This window comes from Gymnoscopelus microlampas (assembly GCF_963454915.1).
Source record: "Gymnoscopelus microlampas genome assembly, chromosome: 24".
NCBI classification, from domain to species: Eukaryota; Metazoa; Chordata; class Actinopteri; order Myctophiformes; family Myctophidae; genus Gymnoscopelus; species Gymnoscopelus microlampas.
Window position 1 is genome coordinate 13945907 of NC_139961.1, and position 18481 is coordinate 13964387.

The following is an 18481-nucleotide window of genomic DNA, read 5'->3' on the forward strand; positions in this document are numbered from 1 at the left end:
GTCTTTTGACTCGTGTTTGTTGGAGAGTTGTATAATTTGGGGGCTCGTCCGCTCGTGTTCTATGAAAGGACTTTATTCATTGTTTATAGAGGGAGAGACGTTGGTTTCTCTATAGATAAACGCCATCGTATGGCTGCATATCACTGCTGTCGGGTGGAAACCTTGTATGTCCGAAACCGTTCCATTTTTTATTATTATATTTAAAAAAAAAAAAAGTAAAATAGCAAAACTAGCAGATCTACAAGTTCACTGTAGATTACGTGAACTTATACCGTGGTTACCCGTTCATTCTTGCGCAATCTTCAAACGGCCGCCCATTGGACACCGTAGGGATCCAGAGGTTTAGGTGGGTAGATATAGATTAAATATAACAAGTCGTCTTGAAACGCGTCGCTTGCGGATCTGCAACTTTTGCTACTTGTGTGTGACGCTGTAGTATGATCAAATAGAGCGTTGATTCATATTTTTTTTATTTTAAAGTAAAAATGTGGAGATAAGAGGTTTCTGCCCGACGGCAAGTGTAAGCCTACTGTCATTTCCTGTACTGTAGTGACACTGGTAAACGGCAGTGATGGGCAAGCTACTTGGAAAATGTAGCAAGCTACACTACTAGTTACTCTCGATTAAATGTAGCTCAACTACAACGGAAGCTATCGTCAGAGAAATGTAGTAAGCTACACTACAAGCTACATGGCAAAAGTAGCTAGCTACATACTACACTACTTTTTAAAAACATTTTTTTTATCAACTTCATGATCAAAAACAACTTTCCACCAAACAAATAGGCAGGCAAAAAATGCTCAGTTTGATTGTTTATTATAATGTGTGATGTCAAACAAAACTGAAATTTTCAAATAATATTCCTATATATTCCTCATTTTGTAAGTAAAATCAATTGATCAATTTAGACTGTATTTAAATCCAAATAAATGTATATAAAAGATATGAATTATCAACACTGCTCTAGATCAGTTATTCTCAACGTTTTCAGGCCGTGACTCCCCAAAATAATCAAATTTGAACTGGGGACCCCTCAAAATAATCAAATTTGAACTGGGGACCCCTCAAAATAATCATATTTGAACTGGGGACCCCCCCCAAAATAATCAAATTTGAACTGGGGACCCCTCAAAATAATCATATTTGAACTGGGGACCCCCCAAAATAATCATATTTGAACTGGGGACCCCCCACCCTGACAAGCACTTGGAATGTAGGAGTTGAGGCATTATTTAGTTTGACTTGGTTCCACAGATACAAATTGTGAAAATAGCAGATCTACAAGCTCACAATGCCACACAATGCGAAGCGTTGTGAGCTTGTAGATCAGCTATTTTCAAAATGTTTGCCTCTTTCTTATATTATTTGACTATTTGGCCAATATCTGACACAGTTTTTATAGTATAGTTTGTTGATTGTAATGGTCTACTTTTTATTAAAAAGGCCTTAAAAGTCCATAAATGGTCACTTCACTGTCATCTGGGGACCCCCCAAAAATCATGTGGGGACCCCCCTGGGGATACCGACCCACAGGTTGAGAACCACTGCTCTAGATGATCTTTTCCCTCTTATGTAGCCTACTGTATGTATTTATTTTAGTTTGCCTTTTCTTTTCCCCACCCCATAATGTTATTCATTTTCTGCCTAAAGTGAAACATAGCAGCTATCTATTAGTTATCTGTTGACAAAAAAAGGGCATTGCATTGACTTGTGTGCTGTTTGGAAACAGTTGACAATGGTTATGTAAAGCTTTTCATCAGCTTATTTGGGGCTTATTTTTATAGACCTGGTTGCTTGTTTCTTTCGCACAATTTGGCAACACTGCTTCTAATGGCTAACAAAACTAGCTGGCTCCGTCTGTGATCATAGAGTTATAATATATCGTCTGTGATCCATGCTCTGTTGCTGCTTTCAACAGCCATGGCTGGGACGGTGGATAGATCTTTCTGTTACTGTATGATCCATCTAAAAGTATCACACACAGCTGAAAAGTATTGCGGACACGTTATTATGGATCCCACTGCGCATCGCGGACTGATCTTCATGTGGTCTCTGTGTTTTGCTTTCCTTCCTGGTTTGGCATGCATGACCCGCCCTATGCTGACTCTGATTGGCCTACCCGTAATGTTCCTTACCCAATCGTGAGTCGTCATATCTAAACCAACCAATCACCTCCGTGGATTTCTTTTTTCTTCACAAAACTATTTTGCAGTCAACTTTTCTCCAGTGAGAGTAGCGTGTAGCGATGATGGACGTTACATCACTACTTGGGTCTAAAAATAGCTACACTACAGAAAACGCTACTTGGTTCAAAAGGAGCGACGCTACCGTCACGCTACTGGGAAATGTAGTTAAGCTATGTAGCGTCGCTACTTGTAGCTCGCTACTGCCCAACACTGGTAAACGGACAAACTGCAACAGGGACGTGCACAGATACAGTAGACTCTAGGTGGTGCTAGAGCACCTGCCCTTTGCCCTCTTGACCAGAAGTGCCCTTTTGGAAAAAAAAAGAAGAAAAAAAAGTTGTTGTTTTTTCAGTTTACAGCAGGGGTCTTCAACAGGCGGTCCGGGACCCCTAGGGGGTCCTCAGAGCTACTACAGGGGGTCCGTCAAATCTTTATGTGATATGATTTTTCTTTTTACCATAACCACTCGAAACCTAGCATCCCTTTTCTGAGGAGAACTTTAGCCAAAAATAGCAGATCTACAAGCTCACAACGCCTCGCGCTGCGAGGCGTTGTGGGCTTGTAGATCGGCTATTTTTGGCAAAGAGGTATAGGTGTAGAGGGAAAAAAGAGCCGACCAAGTAAACAAAAAAAAGTATAATTTACTTGAGCACCTGCCCCTCAAAATGTCTGTGCACGCCCCTGGGTAAACGGACAAACTGCAAACAATTCTTTACCAAAAAAATAGACAGAAAAACACCCAGGCATAAACGGGGCGGGGGGGGGGGGGGGGGATGTCAGTTTCACTAGCTGAAAAAATTTACTTAACTGAGATAAGAGGACTCTTCTTTTTTTTTAGCACAGGGCTAATGACATGCTTCAAATCCTGCGTGTGAGAGCCTGACACACGCTTATCTGACAAAATAATGTTTCAAGTGAAGTCAAGCGCTCCCCGCTGCTACATTAACCCATTAAGACCGGGAACGCGTCTGTGTGTCATATTTTTTATTTCTTTGGCTATTTTTAGAAAAAGTGGAACATTCGTGCAAATCTTTGAATATTTATATTTTTTTAAAGTGAACATTTTAACTCAAATCTTTGCTTCTGGGGGGGGTCCCTGGAACTAAATATTTTGAGATGGGGGTCCCCAGCCAAACACATATTATTTTGGGGGTCCTTCACATGAAAAAGGTTTGAGAACCACTGATATAGCAACATAAGATTTCTCAAAAAAGACATTTGCAGAATATCTATTCAAACATGCCAACATGTTTTTCAAAAATAGCAGATATACAAGCTCATAGCGCGGCACTCGGTGCCGCGCTATGAGCTTGTATATCTGCTGTTTTTGAATAGCCAAAGTGTAAAATAATGCTTTTTAGCTCAAATCAAAAAAGATGCGACACAGATGCGTCCCAGGTCTTAATGGGTTAAGTATTCAACACGCTCTCTGAATAGATCATTGTCGTCCTCGGTTCGGGGGAGGAAATTAGAGGTTACGTGGAAAGCCAGAGTCGAGCCGCGGCGAGCTACATCTGCACGTCGTCTCGTCCCAAATGCCAAGGTTTCAAGGCACTTTGAAAGGTTGAGGGAAATAAATGGAAAAAAGATGAGATGTTAATAGAAGTGAGTGAAGTCGGGTGACCGTGCGTTTGTTGTCGTGTTCTCCATGGCTTTGTGTGTGTGTGTGTGTGTGTGTGTGTGTGATGCTGACAAAAATGTCTCAAGTAAAAGTAAAATGTTATGGCAGGGTGTGTGTGTGTGTGTGTGTGTGTGTGTGTGTGTGTGTGTGTGTGTGTGTGTGTGTGTGTGTGTGTGTGTGTGTGTGTGTGTGTGTGCGCGCGTGCGTGCGCGTGCGTGCCTGTGTTCACAGTTGTATTACTATTCTTGTGAGTGCAAATGTTCAAACAAGAATTTGAGGAGTACATTTTTTTGATTTTTATTTTTTTTTGCGTTTTACCCCTTTTTCTTCCCTTTTTTTCTGACTCACCTGACAGTGAGGAGCCCCCACCGGGAGGACGTAGGGCGTTGGTCCTACGCGTGCGCGCGTGTTTGTGTTTTGTGACAAACACGTGTTAAGCAGCCACAGTGCTTATAACCCCAGATGAACATAGTCGTTATAGGGGAGACATTGGTAGGTTTACGGACGGACGCACGCTCTGATATGCTGTCTAAACACTACCTGTCCTGTCAGCATGCACGTGCACACATAGACATCAAAGGGGGCTTGAGCCCCTGCCCTTTTGTCTGTCGGTAAAAAGTGCCCTTGTCTCCTCTGACTGTAAACTGTAGAAACCCCTGCGCGCACCTGCAGTAAAGCTTACTTAATTGAGAACCGTGCCGTGCAGTGCTCGCGCAGAATTATAGTTGATTTACAAGCTCACAACGCGTCGCAACGCCAGGCATTGTGAGCTTGTGGATCGGCTATTTTTTGGGTGCGCGATACCGCCCGGCAAACGAAGTATATTATACACAATCGAAACCTAACTGAGGCCACAACTGAACGCAGTGAATGCACGCAGAACACGGACCAATTGTTTGAGACAGATTAGGTATGTATTGACCAAAAATATATATATATAGCTGTTAAATTACTTGTCAGGCAGGAGCCTATATCTCTCTCTCTCTCTCTCTCTCTCTCTCTCTCTCTCTCTCTCTCTCTCTCTCTCTCTCTCTCGGTGTCAGCAGCAGTGGTGGGAAAAGTACTCAATTTCTTTACTTAAGTAAAAGTACTCATTATACAGAAGAATAAGTGGCGTCGTTAGGCGGGGGCTTCGGTGGCTATAGCCACCAATGTTTTATCCAAAGCCACCAATAAAAAAAATATAAAAAAAAGTTGTTTTAATTTTTTTTTTAAATATATCTATAACCCAACCCTAAAACCGAAATAAAGTAACAAAAAACGGGTAAAAAAGTACCCGAATCCGACGAATATCCGCAAAATTTCGCGCGCGCTTTGCGCGCGCAGGGGGGACGCATGCACGCGCGCTGCGCGCGCGTGCATGTGTCCGTGCATGTGCCCTTTTGAAATTCCAGCCCCTGCCTCTCCAAATCTCTCTGCACGTCTCTGCCTGTCAGCGCCCTCTAGCAGCCCAAAGCAGCATCGCATTCAGCATGAATTGTAGAACAATATATCCCAGACATTTTTCAGTGGCAATATATATTTCAATTCATGAGTTCAATCAAAACATCATACAATACAGACAGAAAAGAAAAGTGAAACAAATAAATCATTACAAATAAATCATATACAGTATATATATATATATATATATATATATATATTGTATATGTTACACATGTTAATATGCATGTTATGTTTCGAAATATACAAAAACAGCTGGCTCCTTAAAATAAATGTATATCTGAATCCCTGGGAACTGTATTATTTTGTTCCACCTTACCTTACTGGACAGTTCAGGTACCACACAAAATATATCTTCCCACATTATACTGTATATCAGCCAGGTTTTGTATATTTGGAAACATATGAAACATTTTTTTTTTTTTTCAGTACGCTGGTACAGACGAACACACAGACAATAGACACGGACTAGTCTCGCATAGCCAGGCGATCAGACGTCTCCAGGAATCTAAATGCAACGCATAGTGGCTATAGCAGTGGTTCTCAAACTTTTTCACGTCAAGGACCCCCAAAATGATATGAATTTGGCCGCGAACCCCCATCTCAAATATTTTGTTCCAGGGACCCCCAGAGGCAAATATTTGAGTTAAAAATGTCATAAAAATATATATATATCCCAAGGTTTGCACAAATGTTCACGATTTTTCAAAAATAGCAGATCTACAAGCTCATAGCGCGGCACTCGGTGCCGCGCTATGAGCTTGTATATCTGCTATTTTTGAATAGCCCAAGTATAAACGGTTACAATTATTGTGACGCTATATTAACACATTTTGCTGGGGACCCCCTGGAACCCCCCAAGTACCCCTGGGGGTCCCCGGACCCCACTTTGAGAACCAATGGGCTATAGCACTACAAGACCAGAGCAAACAGACCTCCGCCTACTGCTTTGGAAACCAAATCCTGATGCCATGCCTCAGTTCTTTGCATTAGTTTTGGCATTTGGTTCTCAAAGTGTTTTTTTTGTTTTTTTTGTTTTTTCGTAAATTGATGCCGTACTTCGTCATACTATACAGCAGTGGTTCTCAAACTTTTTCATTCCAGGGACCCCCAAATTGACACTTATTAGCCCGCGGACCCCCATTTGAAAAGATAAGCCAGGGACCCCCATAAGAGAAGATTTTTTACGGCTCTAGCAGTGATTCTCAACCATTTTAATTTCAAGGACCCCCAGTTTGACATGCATTAGGGCTACGGACCCCAATTTAATGGCATTTATATCTCTGGGACCCCAATTTATATTGTAAAATCAATGTTAATTTAACTCTGAGAGTGTACAAATGAAACCAAATGGACCCGTTAGGGTCCATTTGGTTCCATTTGTACACTCTCACAGTTACAGACCCATAAGGGTCCATTTGGTTCCTATCCATCATTTAGCTGGGGACCCCCTGGAACCCCCTCAAGTACCCCTGGGGGTCCCCGGACCCCACTTTGAGAACCAATGCTATACAGTGTCACACAAAAGTAGCAAAACTGTTGTATGATCAAGTAGGCCAGGGCATTAATTTACAAAATAAAGAAATTGTTGCCCGACAGCAACGATATGCTGTCGTTGCTGTCCGGCAGAAACCAGCTAATTCCATTTTTCCGCCATTCCATTATTTTTCCATAAAAACAATATTGAACCAATGAAAAGTATTAAGAAGCGCTTCTGACAAAACCAGCTGACTCCATTGGATCCTCAAACGTTCTGCTAAACCAGCCAAGTCCACCAAAGGTGGGTGGAGTTAGCTGGTCTTGCTGACTCCAGGCTCCACCCTTTTTGACCTCCAACCTCATTGTGAGCTTGGAGGTCCATTCAGCTGTTCTTATATCAATGATGAACAAAACCTCCTAACTCCACGTTTTGTTTTGTTTTTGTCATTTCCTGAAAAATGAACATTTTGGAGTTAGCTGGTTTCTGCCGGACAGCAGAGATATGTATATTCTGAAATTTAGAACTGAACTCTGATCCTACAGTATCGCGTTAGGCGGAGATCATCAGATGGCCTGGCTATGCGCGAGACGAGTCCCAGAGGACAGAGAGGCAGACAGACAGGCAGACAGACAGGCAGACAGACAGGCAGACAGACAGACAGGCAGGCAGCAGGGTGTATAGGAGGGGTTGTTAGCTAACAGGACGACGGACCTGATCCGTAAATCTCCTCCTCTTTTGCTCGGGCGACTTGACATACGCTGCCTGGGTGTAGGCATAGCTTTTATAGCGCGCCTGAGACGAGGGGGAGGGGCTCCGCACCCGACCCTGAGCCACACTCACTGTGATCTGAGAGACAGACAGAGAGCAGAGAGAGACAGACAGTGAGAGACAGACAGAGAGAGGAGAGAGAGAGAGAGAGAGAGAGAGAGAGAGAGAGAGAGAGAGAGAGAGAGAGAGAGAGAGAGAGAGAGAGAGAGAGAGAGAGGCAGAGGGGGAGAGAGAAAGAGAGAGAGACAGAAAGAGAGAGAGAGGTTGAGACAGAGAGATGGAGACAGAGAGAGACAGACAGTGAGAGACAGACAGAGAGAGGAGAGAGAGAGAGAGAGGAGAGAGAGAGATGAGAGAGAGAGGAGAGAGAGAGAGAGAGAGAGAGAGAGAGAGAGACAGCGAGAGGTGAGGACAGAGACAGAGACAGAGAGAGGCAGAAAGAGAGAGGTTGAGAGATATATAAAGACAGAGACAGAGGGGGAAGAGAGAGAAAGAGGGGGGGGGGGGGGTGAGAGACAGAGAGGAAGGAGTGAGGGACAGGTGGAGAGGAAAGACAGCCGGATAGAGAGAGACAGGGAACGTCAGAAAGGGGAGGCAGAGAGACAGGAGGGAGAAACAAATGGAGGGGGTGAGAGATTGGAGTGGGAAACAGCATGAGATGATGATACAGAACGGATGAGGAGAAAAGAGGAGACGGAGTCAAAGAACAAGCGAGCGGAGGTGGTGTTTTGAAGATGAAATGAGAGGGCGGAGAAAGAGAGGAAAGGACAGAGGGAAGAGAGAACGGTCATCGGAGGTGAGTGTGAGAGGCAGAGAGAGAGAAAGAAGTATGAGAGAGAGAGAGAGAGAGAGAGAGAGAGAGAGAGAGAGAGAGAGAGAGAGAGAGAGAGAGAGAGAGAGAGAGAGAGAGAGAAAGAAGTATATGAGAGAGAGAGAGAGAGAGAGAGAGAGAGAGAGAGAGAGAGAGAGAGAGAGAGAGAGAGAGAGAGAGAGAGAGAGAAGAAGGGAGCAGAAGAGAGAGAACAAACAAAATGTGAACATTCATACATACATACATAATGGCAAGATGAAGAGAGAGAGAGAGAGAGAGAGAGAGAGAGAGAGAGAGAGAGAGAGAGAGAGAGAGAGAGAGAGAGAGAGAGAGAATGCACATCCCAGGGGGGGGCGGGCGGGGGACGACATTCTGGGGGATACATATATATCAGGCCTGGACCCCCACATGTGGTTCAGTCACCAGCCCATTTCGTCAAAGTTAGTTTTCTGTTGCGACACAGGAGAGACACAGCCTCTAACCGTTAGAGGCAACGTGGCCCCCCTGACCTGAACTGAATTTGACAGCCCTGCTCTGACCACATCCAACACTATTGACTACCTTGCTTTGGATGACCCAACACCGCTGTAACGCATTTCATATTTGTTGTGGTGGATGGAGAAAGGAGTGATAAAAAACTAGCAGTACTAAAGGTCCTGATGGAAAAACAGCAGCAGACAGGGTTGCCAGATCTGCTCATTATAATTTCCCAGCCAGACTTTGTTTGAAAATAGCCGATCTACAAGATCACAACGCGTCGCATCGCGATGTTGTGAGCTTGTAGATCGGCTATTTTCAAATAGCTGATGTATATGTTAAAGTGCTCATGTGGCCCATAATCGCTTCTTTTGGGCAGTTTTTTTTTTTTTTTGGCCTAGACCAGGTTGCTTGTTTCTCTCACAGAATCTGGCAACACTGGTAGTAGAGGTTGTGGTCAAATAAAGAACCAGCAGTAATAGAGGTCCTGGTAGGATAGAAAACCAGCAGTACTAGAGGTCCTGGTAGGATAGAAAACCAGCAGTACTAGAGGTCCTGGTAGGATAGAAAACCAGCAGTACTAGAGGTCCTGGTACTAACAAGCCGCTCAGCATTGTAAGTAAGCCTTACTGAACCCTGTGGGCCCATAGAGCAGGAGCCTAACCTCCTGTTTCTGTAGCGTGAGACGGCTTGATGTACAAATACATCCCCCAGCCATGATGTACAAGTACACCTCCTGGACATGACGCTAGTATGTCACAGGGACTTGACCCCCAATCCAACCCTCGATGCTGAGTGCCAAGCAGGGAGGCTAGGGGTGTGCCGATATATCGTCCCACGATATATCGCGATACGTTTTCGTGACGATATGTATCGTTTTGGAAAAAAAAAATATTGTTTTGAAAAAAAAATATATATATATATTTTATTTTTTACAATCATTATAATCAAGCATGCAAACAGCCCCGAGGTGAAAAGGGTGACAACATGTTGTTGTTTTTTCGGGTCAGGTGTCACACTATTGCCCTATTTGGATTGAAAACGGCTATTGTAGCTGAAAAGCTACAAGTTTGCATGTCTGAATAATGCAAAAACAGAATTATTTGTTTGCATTTACTTTTTTCCTCCTCCATATATTTTCATCATAAAAAAAGTGCGTATCGTATCGAAGTTGTGAGCCAAATATCGTATCGTATCGTTTGGTGAAATTAGTGTATCGGCACACCCCTACGGGAGGCATTGGGTCCCATTTGTATAGTCTTTGGTACATCCCAGCCGGGGAATCGAACCTCCGACCTCCCAGTGACAGGGCGGACCCTCTTACCCCAAGACCACCGAGCTGGTGCCAAGCAGCCCCTGCAGAGGACCAGAGTTGGTGGAACCACAGTGCCAAATGATTAAGATATGTGTCACAAATGCAAGGACAACAGTGATGTGTACTGGTGTATGGCTGGCTAGGAGATAATTACATGAGATGATGAATTCACAGCCTGTGTCCACCACCCCCAGCAAAACAAATACTGTAGCGCCGCCATTCATCTCAATTAACTTACAACAAAGTCAGGGGGCGCTGACCATATGTTCCTTGTGAGGCGCGAGGACCCCGTGTGAGTTTGAATGTGACTAACGTCATGTCTGGCACGTCTCCCTCTGTCTGCCCTCACTGTCCTGCTTTCTCTGCACTCTCCAAATCTCAAAATAAACCATCAAATCAAATGGCAAATTAAATAAATAAAACCAGGGCTAAGCAGCCGTGAACATGGCTCATCAGGCCAAAATAAATATTTACAAATGGTAATTTATTTGGCTTACCATTTGTCTTTGTGCTATTCTGCTGTTATTGGGAGAGGGTAACATCATTGTGCTGTATTCTGAATGCAATGACAATTAAAAAAAAAACATCTATCTGATTGTATCTTATTATATCTACACTTTTAAACTTGTTTATTACACAGCTTGGTTGAATGCTTGATTCTGATTGGTCAATCGCTGAATTCAGTGGTTTGTTATTTCTGGATAATGACCGATGAGATCAATAACAGACCGCTGTCTAATCAAAGACGCAGATCACCTGCTCATATCAACCTGCGCTGCTTGATTTTATGCCGCATGTAAACAAACATCATGTCATTTACAACTAAATATTTCGAAAACATTTGAAGCGAGAAATAGACGACGCAGTAACCAAAAATGTATTCTATTTGATCCACTACACTTCCTTGTTTTTACGAGCCGACCGTGTCCGCCAAGCGCACCACTTATGGAATACTTTCATTGCCGTAAGCAAGGAAATACTTTTATGTTTTTATTAAGTAGCCGTGTAATAAGCGGGATAATGTACGGGGAGGTGGTCATTATTGCCTTCAGGGTGATTATGCACAATGCATAATCACCCTTTCGGGCTTTCATTTTCAATCGGGAGGTTGGGGTGCTGTTCCGGTGGCTGTTACCCATCATGAAGCACTATCCTCTGCTGCCATGTTTACTGTACTGTGACAGACCCGGTCAAAACCTACAATAGGTCGGGTGCTCTCCCTCTCCCTCTCCCTCTGTCTCTCTCCATCTCCCTCTAAACAAAACAAACAAAGTATCTCACCAGGCTCCTGCTCTACAGTATCTCTCCTTCCTTTCCTCCATCTCTGGCCACTTTCTTCCTCCCCCCCCCCCTACCCTAACCCCCCCCCACACACACACACACACACACATACACACACTATTTTCACGCTGCTCTCTAAACATTTAATTCCTCACAGCAAAACAGACAAAAAAACAAACAAAACGAAAGTATATAACAATGTAAGTCGTATTGATTTCCACAGAAAAAATAAACCATTATCGTCCTCCGTATACGCCGGAGAGCCGAGTGGCAAACGAGGTTAGCCACGCGACGGACGGCACGCTTTCACATCTCGTTAGGAATTTAAGCGGCCAGCTCGCTCAAGGCTCACGAGCTCATGGATTTGAATCCTCGGTTTGCTATTCTTTTAATGTACTGTAGCTCCTCTAGTTTGGTACTGTTCTCGTTTTTTTTTTTTTTTGGCCTGTCAACCCCCTCCCTCCCTTCCTACCTCCAGACACTCACATACACACACAAAAAAAAAGATAAAGGGATATAAACATGAGCTTCTCTCAATGCCTCTGGGCTGCAGATGGAAGTGTAAATTATCACCGCTAATACCCCAAGTCAGCACTATGGCACCACAGGCGGAAACACAGTCTGAGAGAGAGGGGGGGGGGATATTTTGACCCGAACAGCTCTTTTCGGCCGACGAGTAATAAATTATTGAGCGCAAAAAATGCTGCGTGCAGGGGCAGGCCTGTGGGCTCGCTGTTAGAGGTCTGATCAACAGACAACAGCTCCAAACTCCCTCACCTAACGGCCTGCCAGAGCCATTTCTCATTGTCACTTATTATCTGATCAGTAAAGCTTTATTTGGTACCAAAAAAAAAAACTACCTTGCAGACTGTATAGCAGACTTCAGAGGGAGAACCTATTGCATAGAGAGGCTCCCTCCCATCCGTATGTACTCCTGTTTGAGGTAAACAGCCCCCCCCCCCAACCAGCCAGGGTTAGCCCCCTCCTGCATGAGGAGTACGGCCAGATACGCGTCTCGGCGCCTCCTGCCCTCAGGCAGACGCTATCGAGCCTCACCATTTACCAAAAATGTATAATAATAAGGATCTTCCTGTATCCAGAGTCTATTGGGAGCTACCCCCAGAGTCAGATTCAAAGGGGAAAAAAACAGCAGAGGGCGCTGTTTTTTTTTCTCTTTTTTTTTTTTGACGGCGGGTTCCCAGATAGGCTCTATGCACAGCAGCCATATTATCACTTCCTTCACAGGTGTTACCAATGATACTAATGAAGGCTCTGAAGGCCCCCATAACTCTCAGAGCCGTAAGGGGCCATTTGGAAGCCCATGAGGGTCCCTGGACCCCAACTTTAGACCCACTGGTGTAGCAGAGTGTTTCCAGTGAGCCAACATGCATGCACAACATCAGCACCCTGACTCTGTTTGACCATGAATGGAACGGAGCCTTCATTAGTATCATTGGCAACACCTGTGAATGTCTTCATAATATGGCTGCTGTGAATAGAGCCTATTGGTAGAACGGTTCTCAAGATCCGTGGATTACAGGCGTACGTACATACTGTACATATGTACGCGTATGTACAAAGATCCGGTGCATTTATTTGTAAGATGTAGTTTAGCATATTGGGTGTTGCTTAGCGTATTGACATGGGTATCTGTGTATTGTGTCTGTATGTTTTTTTTCTTCTTCTTTTTCCCCATTGAGACCTGAAGCCGATTCTACATGTCTCCTAAATCTCAGTATTCTGAAAAACGTATGTTTCTATATCAGTGGTGCACAATCTTTTTCATGTCAAGGACCCCCAAAATGATATGTATTTGGCCGCAGAGCCCCATCAAAATATTTTGTTCCAGGGACCCCCCAGAAGCAAAGATTTGAGTTAAAAATGTTCGCTTTAAACATATTTATATTAAAAGATTTGCGCACATTTTCACGATTTCTCAAAAATAGCAGATCTACAAGCTCGTAGCGTGGCACTCGGTGCCGCGCTACGAGCTTGCATATCTGCTATTTTTGAATAGCCCAAAGTGTAAAACAATGCTTTTTTTAGCTCAAATCTAAAAATGACACAGTTCCGGGTCTTAATGGGTTAACCACTGCACAAACAAAGTTCTCAAAAAGGAAAATTAAAGTAATTTGAAAGTGGGAGGCTGACGACGTGCGCAGAGAGCCTTCAAGCAGGTTGAACATCTGCACGGCTGCAGGCCCTCTCGTTGCTATCCCGGGCCGTGTCCTCAGAGCATGTTGCTGGTATTTTTTTAACCTCTCGTCTCTCAACCCAGGCTGTTGTTCCTCCCCGCGGGCTTCAAGATGTCCACACCATTGTTGCCCCCCCCCCCCCCCCCAAAAAAAAAACACTTCAAGGTAGCATGTCTGAGCGACAAGACGCGGTGAGAGCGGTGCAGCGCCACGTCAGACCCACTGACCCTCAACACAGGAGTCCCTCAGGGCTGGCGTCTGAGCCCCCCCTCTCTCTCTCTCTCTCTCCTCTGTGGGGTCTGATGATCCGTCATCGACGACGAATCAAGAAGGTTTTATTTATAGTCAGTGGTGGAAAGTACATTTACTTAAGTACAATTTTGAGGTATTTGTACTTTACTTGAGTATTTCCAATTTCTTTTACTTCTACTCCACTACATCTCAGAGGCAAATATTGTATTTTTACTCCACTACAATTACTTGAAAACTTTAGTTACTACAGTAGTTACTTTGCAGATATACATTATGATATTACGAAACATACATGAACCACTTTAGCCCTATTTTATACATAGGCTATTTGAAAATAGCAGATCTACAAGCTCACAACGCGTCGCTTAGCGACACGTTGTGAGCTTGTAGATCGGCTATTTTCAAAATGTTTTGTACTTTTACTTTTGGTACTTTAAGTACATTTTGATGCCAATACTTCTGTACTTTTACAGAGTAAATTTAGAATTCCGGACTTTTACTTGTAACAGAGTACTTCTACAGTGCGGTATTGATACTTTTACTTAAGTAAAACATTTGAGTACTTTTTTGCACCACTGTTTAAACACGGCACGCAATGAAATGTTGTTGGGACTTGTTTCGGGAAAAAAAAGTGCAGCATCCTAGTGGCAACACTATATTAACTCTTTGCCTGCCACCGACGACATTTCTCGTCAGATTCTGCTCGATTCTGCCACTGACGAGTTTGACAAGATTTTGAGTTTTCAGTGGGCCTGTGTTCCGCAGCCTGTGAACGATCCCCAGGATCACCAAAGAAGAGTACACCCAGACATCACGCGATCACAACTAAATGAAGCTGGTTTCGTGTGGTGTTATAGGATTTATAAAAGTCTAATTTTCACTACTTCCTGTTGTTTTGGGCGAAAACAAGCCACATTCAACTGGCCATAACTATGGAATGGATTACCGCGACCGGACATCCCCCCCCCCCCACCCGATTCTACGAGACCCCCGTGCGTGTAATGAGGCGATCGCCTTGATGACGTTAAATTTTCCATGATTTTTTTCCAAAGGTTAGTAAAATCGCTCGTTTTTGCTGCCAGTGGTGTGACACTTTTCTGGAAAACTCTGGGAGTTAAAGAGTTAAAGTAAGAAGAAATAACAATACAATAAATATATGATACAAAAATACATATAGTGAAAGGTACATTAGCTTATCAATATGCAACAGTTCCAGAAGTGTGCAGGAGATGTGCATAGTCAAGTGTGCAAAGGAGTCAGCACATAGAATGAGAGTCACTGTCAATGCCGTTTTTTTTTGTTTTTTTTCCCCACGTCCTCATTTAGTGCTCTGACAGCTGCTGGGGGGAAAAAAAGCTTTTATTCGAAGACGGCCTTCAGAGACGAGGTCAGATAAGTGGTGTCATCAGGAGAACAACCTCGATAAGAACCGAGGAGCTGCTCCACTACACACACACACACACACACACACACACACACACACACGCACACACACACACACACAGACGGGGGTCGCAGCGGAGAAGGTCAGCGACTTTAACCCTTTAAGACCTGAAGCCGATTCTACAAATGTCTTCTAAACTGTTTTCTGAAAAACCTATGTTTCTATATTAGTGGTGCTCAAACTTTTTCATGTCAAGGACCCCCAAAATGATATTTATTTGGCAGCCGACCCCCATCTCAAAATATGCTGTTCCAGGGACCCCCAGAAGCAAAGATTTGAGTTAAAAATGTTCCCTTGAAAAGAATATAAATATATTAATTTGCACACATTTTCTCGATTTTTCAAAAATAGCAGATCTACAAGCTCGTAGCGCGGCACTCGGTGCCGCACTACGAGCTTGTAGATCTGCTATTTTTGAATAGCCAAAAGTGTAATGCTTAATTAATTAATTAATAATGCTTTTTAGCTCACATCAAAAAATGACACAAGTGCGTTCCAGGTCTTAATAGGTTAAGTCACAACCCCGAGGACATCGTCAGGTGGAACACACACACACACGCACGCACACGCACACACACACGCACGCGCGCGCACGCACACACACACCACCGCACCACGTGGTGAAAAACGAGGCTCAACATCTGTACCGCCTCGGGCGGCTGAGTAAATTCAGTGTGAAACCCCAGCATATCTCAGGAGGACTTTCTTAACAGCAGCACGATGATAGAGCCATCCTGATGAGCTGCTTCACTGTGCCTGCTATGTCAGGACCACAGTGGAAACAAGGCCCTCAGGGCTTTTTGTGTGTGTTATCTTGTTAGCATTATCCCATTAAGACCTGAGGCCGCATTCTAAAAATGTCTTCTAAATCCCTAAGAGTTTTCTGAAAAACGTAGGTTGCTATATCGGTGGTGCTCAAAACTTTTTCATGTCAAGGAGCCCCAAAATTATATGTATTTGGCCGCGGACCCCCAGCTCAACATATTTTTGTACCAGGGACCCCCAGAAGCAGAAGATTTGAGTTGTTAATAATAATAATAATAACTAGAAAAAGTGCTCCTCGGAGCACAAGTCTCCGCCAGCAGACTTGTGTTGGGAATGTTGGGAATGTTCTAATTCTTATGTTCTAATTCTTACAAAAAATAGAACATGTTACTGTGTCAAAGTAACATGACACAAGTGTCCTATCCGTCTGTATAAGTGTCCTATCCGTCCTGTCTGTATAAGTGTCCTATCCGTCCTGTCTGTATAAGTGTCCTATCCGTCCTGTCTATGTAAGTGTCCTATCCGTCCTGTCTGTATAAGTGTCCTATCCGTCCTGTCTGTATAAGTGTCCTATCTGTCCTGTCTGTGTAAGTGTCCTATGCAATTGTTACAGTATCCGCCATTTCGTGATTATTCCTGTCTTACCTCACTTTGAAAGAGGCTAAGACTCTTTCAAAGTGACACATGAATTTATAGGCCGCTATACGTCACTAGCCAATCAGATCACACTATTTCACCGTATTGTCACGTGTCACGTGAGGCTTGACCAATGTTAGCTTGACATGTGGAAAGTGAAAACAATGTCTCCTGGCGGAGACAATAATACATATGATTTATATAGCGCTTTTCTAGGTACTCAAAGTCGCTTTACAGAGCAGATAGAAAACAACTTACTAGACAACAAACTAGTTAAAAGGTTAAAACTATAAAAAGAAAGGTAAACAAAACAAAAGGTGGGTTTTGAGTGTGGTTTTAAACATGGTGAGGTTGGGGGCAGCTCTGATGTGAGCTGGGACTGAGTTCCATAGTGTGGGGGCAGCCGCCGAGAAGGCCCTGTCACCCCAGGTTCGCTTATTTGTCCAGAGGGTGTCCTGTCCAGGAGGTTGGCATATCACCCGACCTGAGGGAGCGGGAGGGGACGTGGCGTTTGATGACTCCAGAGATGTAGCGGGGGGCCTGGTTGTTGAGGGCTTTGTGGGTGATTAGTATTCTAAAGTCAATTCTGTCAATTCTGTGCTTGACCGGGAGATAAAAACGTTTGCTTTAACCCATTGAGACCTGGAACTGTCTCATTTTTAGATTTGAGCTAAAAAGTATTGTTTTACACTTTGGGCTGTTCAAAAATAGCAGATCTACAAGCTCGTAGCGCGGCACCGAGTGCCGCGCTACGAGCTTGTAGATCTGCTATTTTTGAAAAATCGTGAAAATGTGTGCAAATCTTTGAATATATATATTTTTTAAAGCGAACATTTTTAACTCAAATCTTTGCTTCTGGGGGTCCCTGGAACAAAATATTTTGATGGGGGTCCGCGGCCAAATACATATAATTTTGGGGGTCTCAATGGGTTAAAAAATATATGTATTCGAAGATTTGCACACATTTTTAATATTCTTAAAAAAAAGCAGATCTACAAGCTCATAGCGCGGCATAGAAAATGATTGACCGACAGGTCTAACCGATCCGAACGAGAGGCACCCTGATTGGTTAGTCGCAAGTGGTCATGTATTGCTGGACCAATGACAGAGCATCTCACAGATGACATAGTAGTTTTGGATGCAGACTGCAGCCCCTAGAAGTGTCACAGAGACTAGATTTCTTTAGGGAGCATTGTTAGCCGTCTGAATAGAATAAAATAACGTTTAAAAAGAAAAAGAAATAAATGCTTATGTCAGCAGAAAACTACTTATATCAGCTTTAACCCATTAAGATAGGGAAAGCATCTGTCACTTTAGATTTTAACCACTTTAAACATTATAATATACTTTGGCTATTCAAAAATAGCAGATATATACAAGCTCATAACGCGGCACCAAGTGCCGTGCTTGCTATGAACTTGTAGATCTGCCATTTTTGAAAAATCATGAACATATTTTGTGCAACTCTTTGAATATATATTTTTCAAAGCGAACATTTGTAACTCAAATCTTTGCTTCTGGGGATTCTACAAATGTCTTCTAAATCCTAACAGTTTTTTGAAAAAAAAACTTGCTGCTGTAATCAGTGGTTCTCAAACCGTTTCATGTCAAGGACCCCCAAAATGATATGTATTTGGCCCCCTATCTCAAAATATGTTGTTCCAGGGACCCCCCAGAAGAAGCAAAGATTTGAGTAAAAAAAAAATTGCTTTAAAAATATATATTCAAAGATTTTAACACATTTTTCACGATTTTCCGTGCCGAGCTATGAGCTTGTAGATCTGCTATTTTTGAATAGCCAAAGTAT

The 18481-nt window shown here is 43.3% G+C and overlaps 1 protein-coding gene across 6 annotated transcripts in view; it reads right to left on the reverse strand.

Annotated features, from left to right (window-relative positions):
• The window catches only part of dmd (dystrophin), a 555891-nt gene that overhangs the window by 325690 nt on the left and 211720 nt on the right, over nucleotides 1-18481 (reverse strand). Inside the window, exon 10 of one of the 6 annotated variants that reach the window (XM_084050681.1) lies at nucleotides 7442-7576. The exons of the other annotated variants lie outside the window; for them this stretch is intronic. Coding sequence (XP_083906807.1) covers nucleotides 7442-7576 — 135 coding nt within the window. The remainder of the gene's footprint in view (nucleotides 1-7441; nucleotides 7577-18481) is intronic. 6 annotated transcript variants of the gene reach the window in all.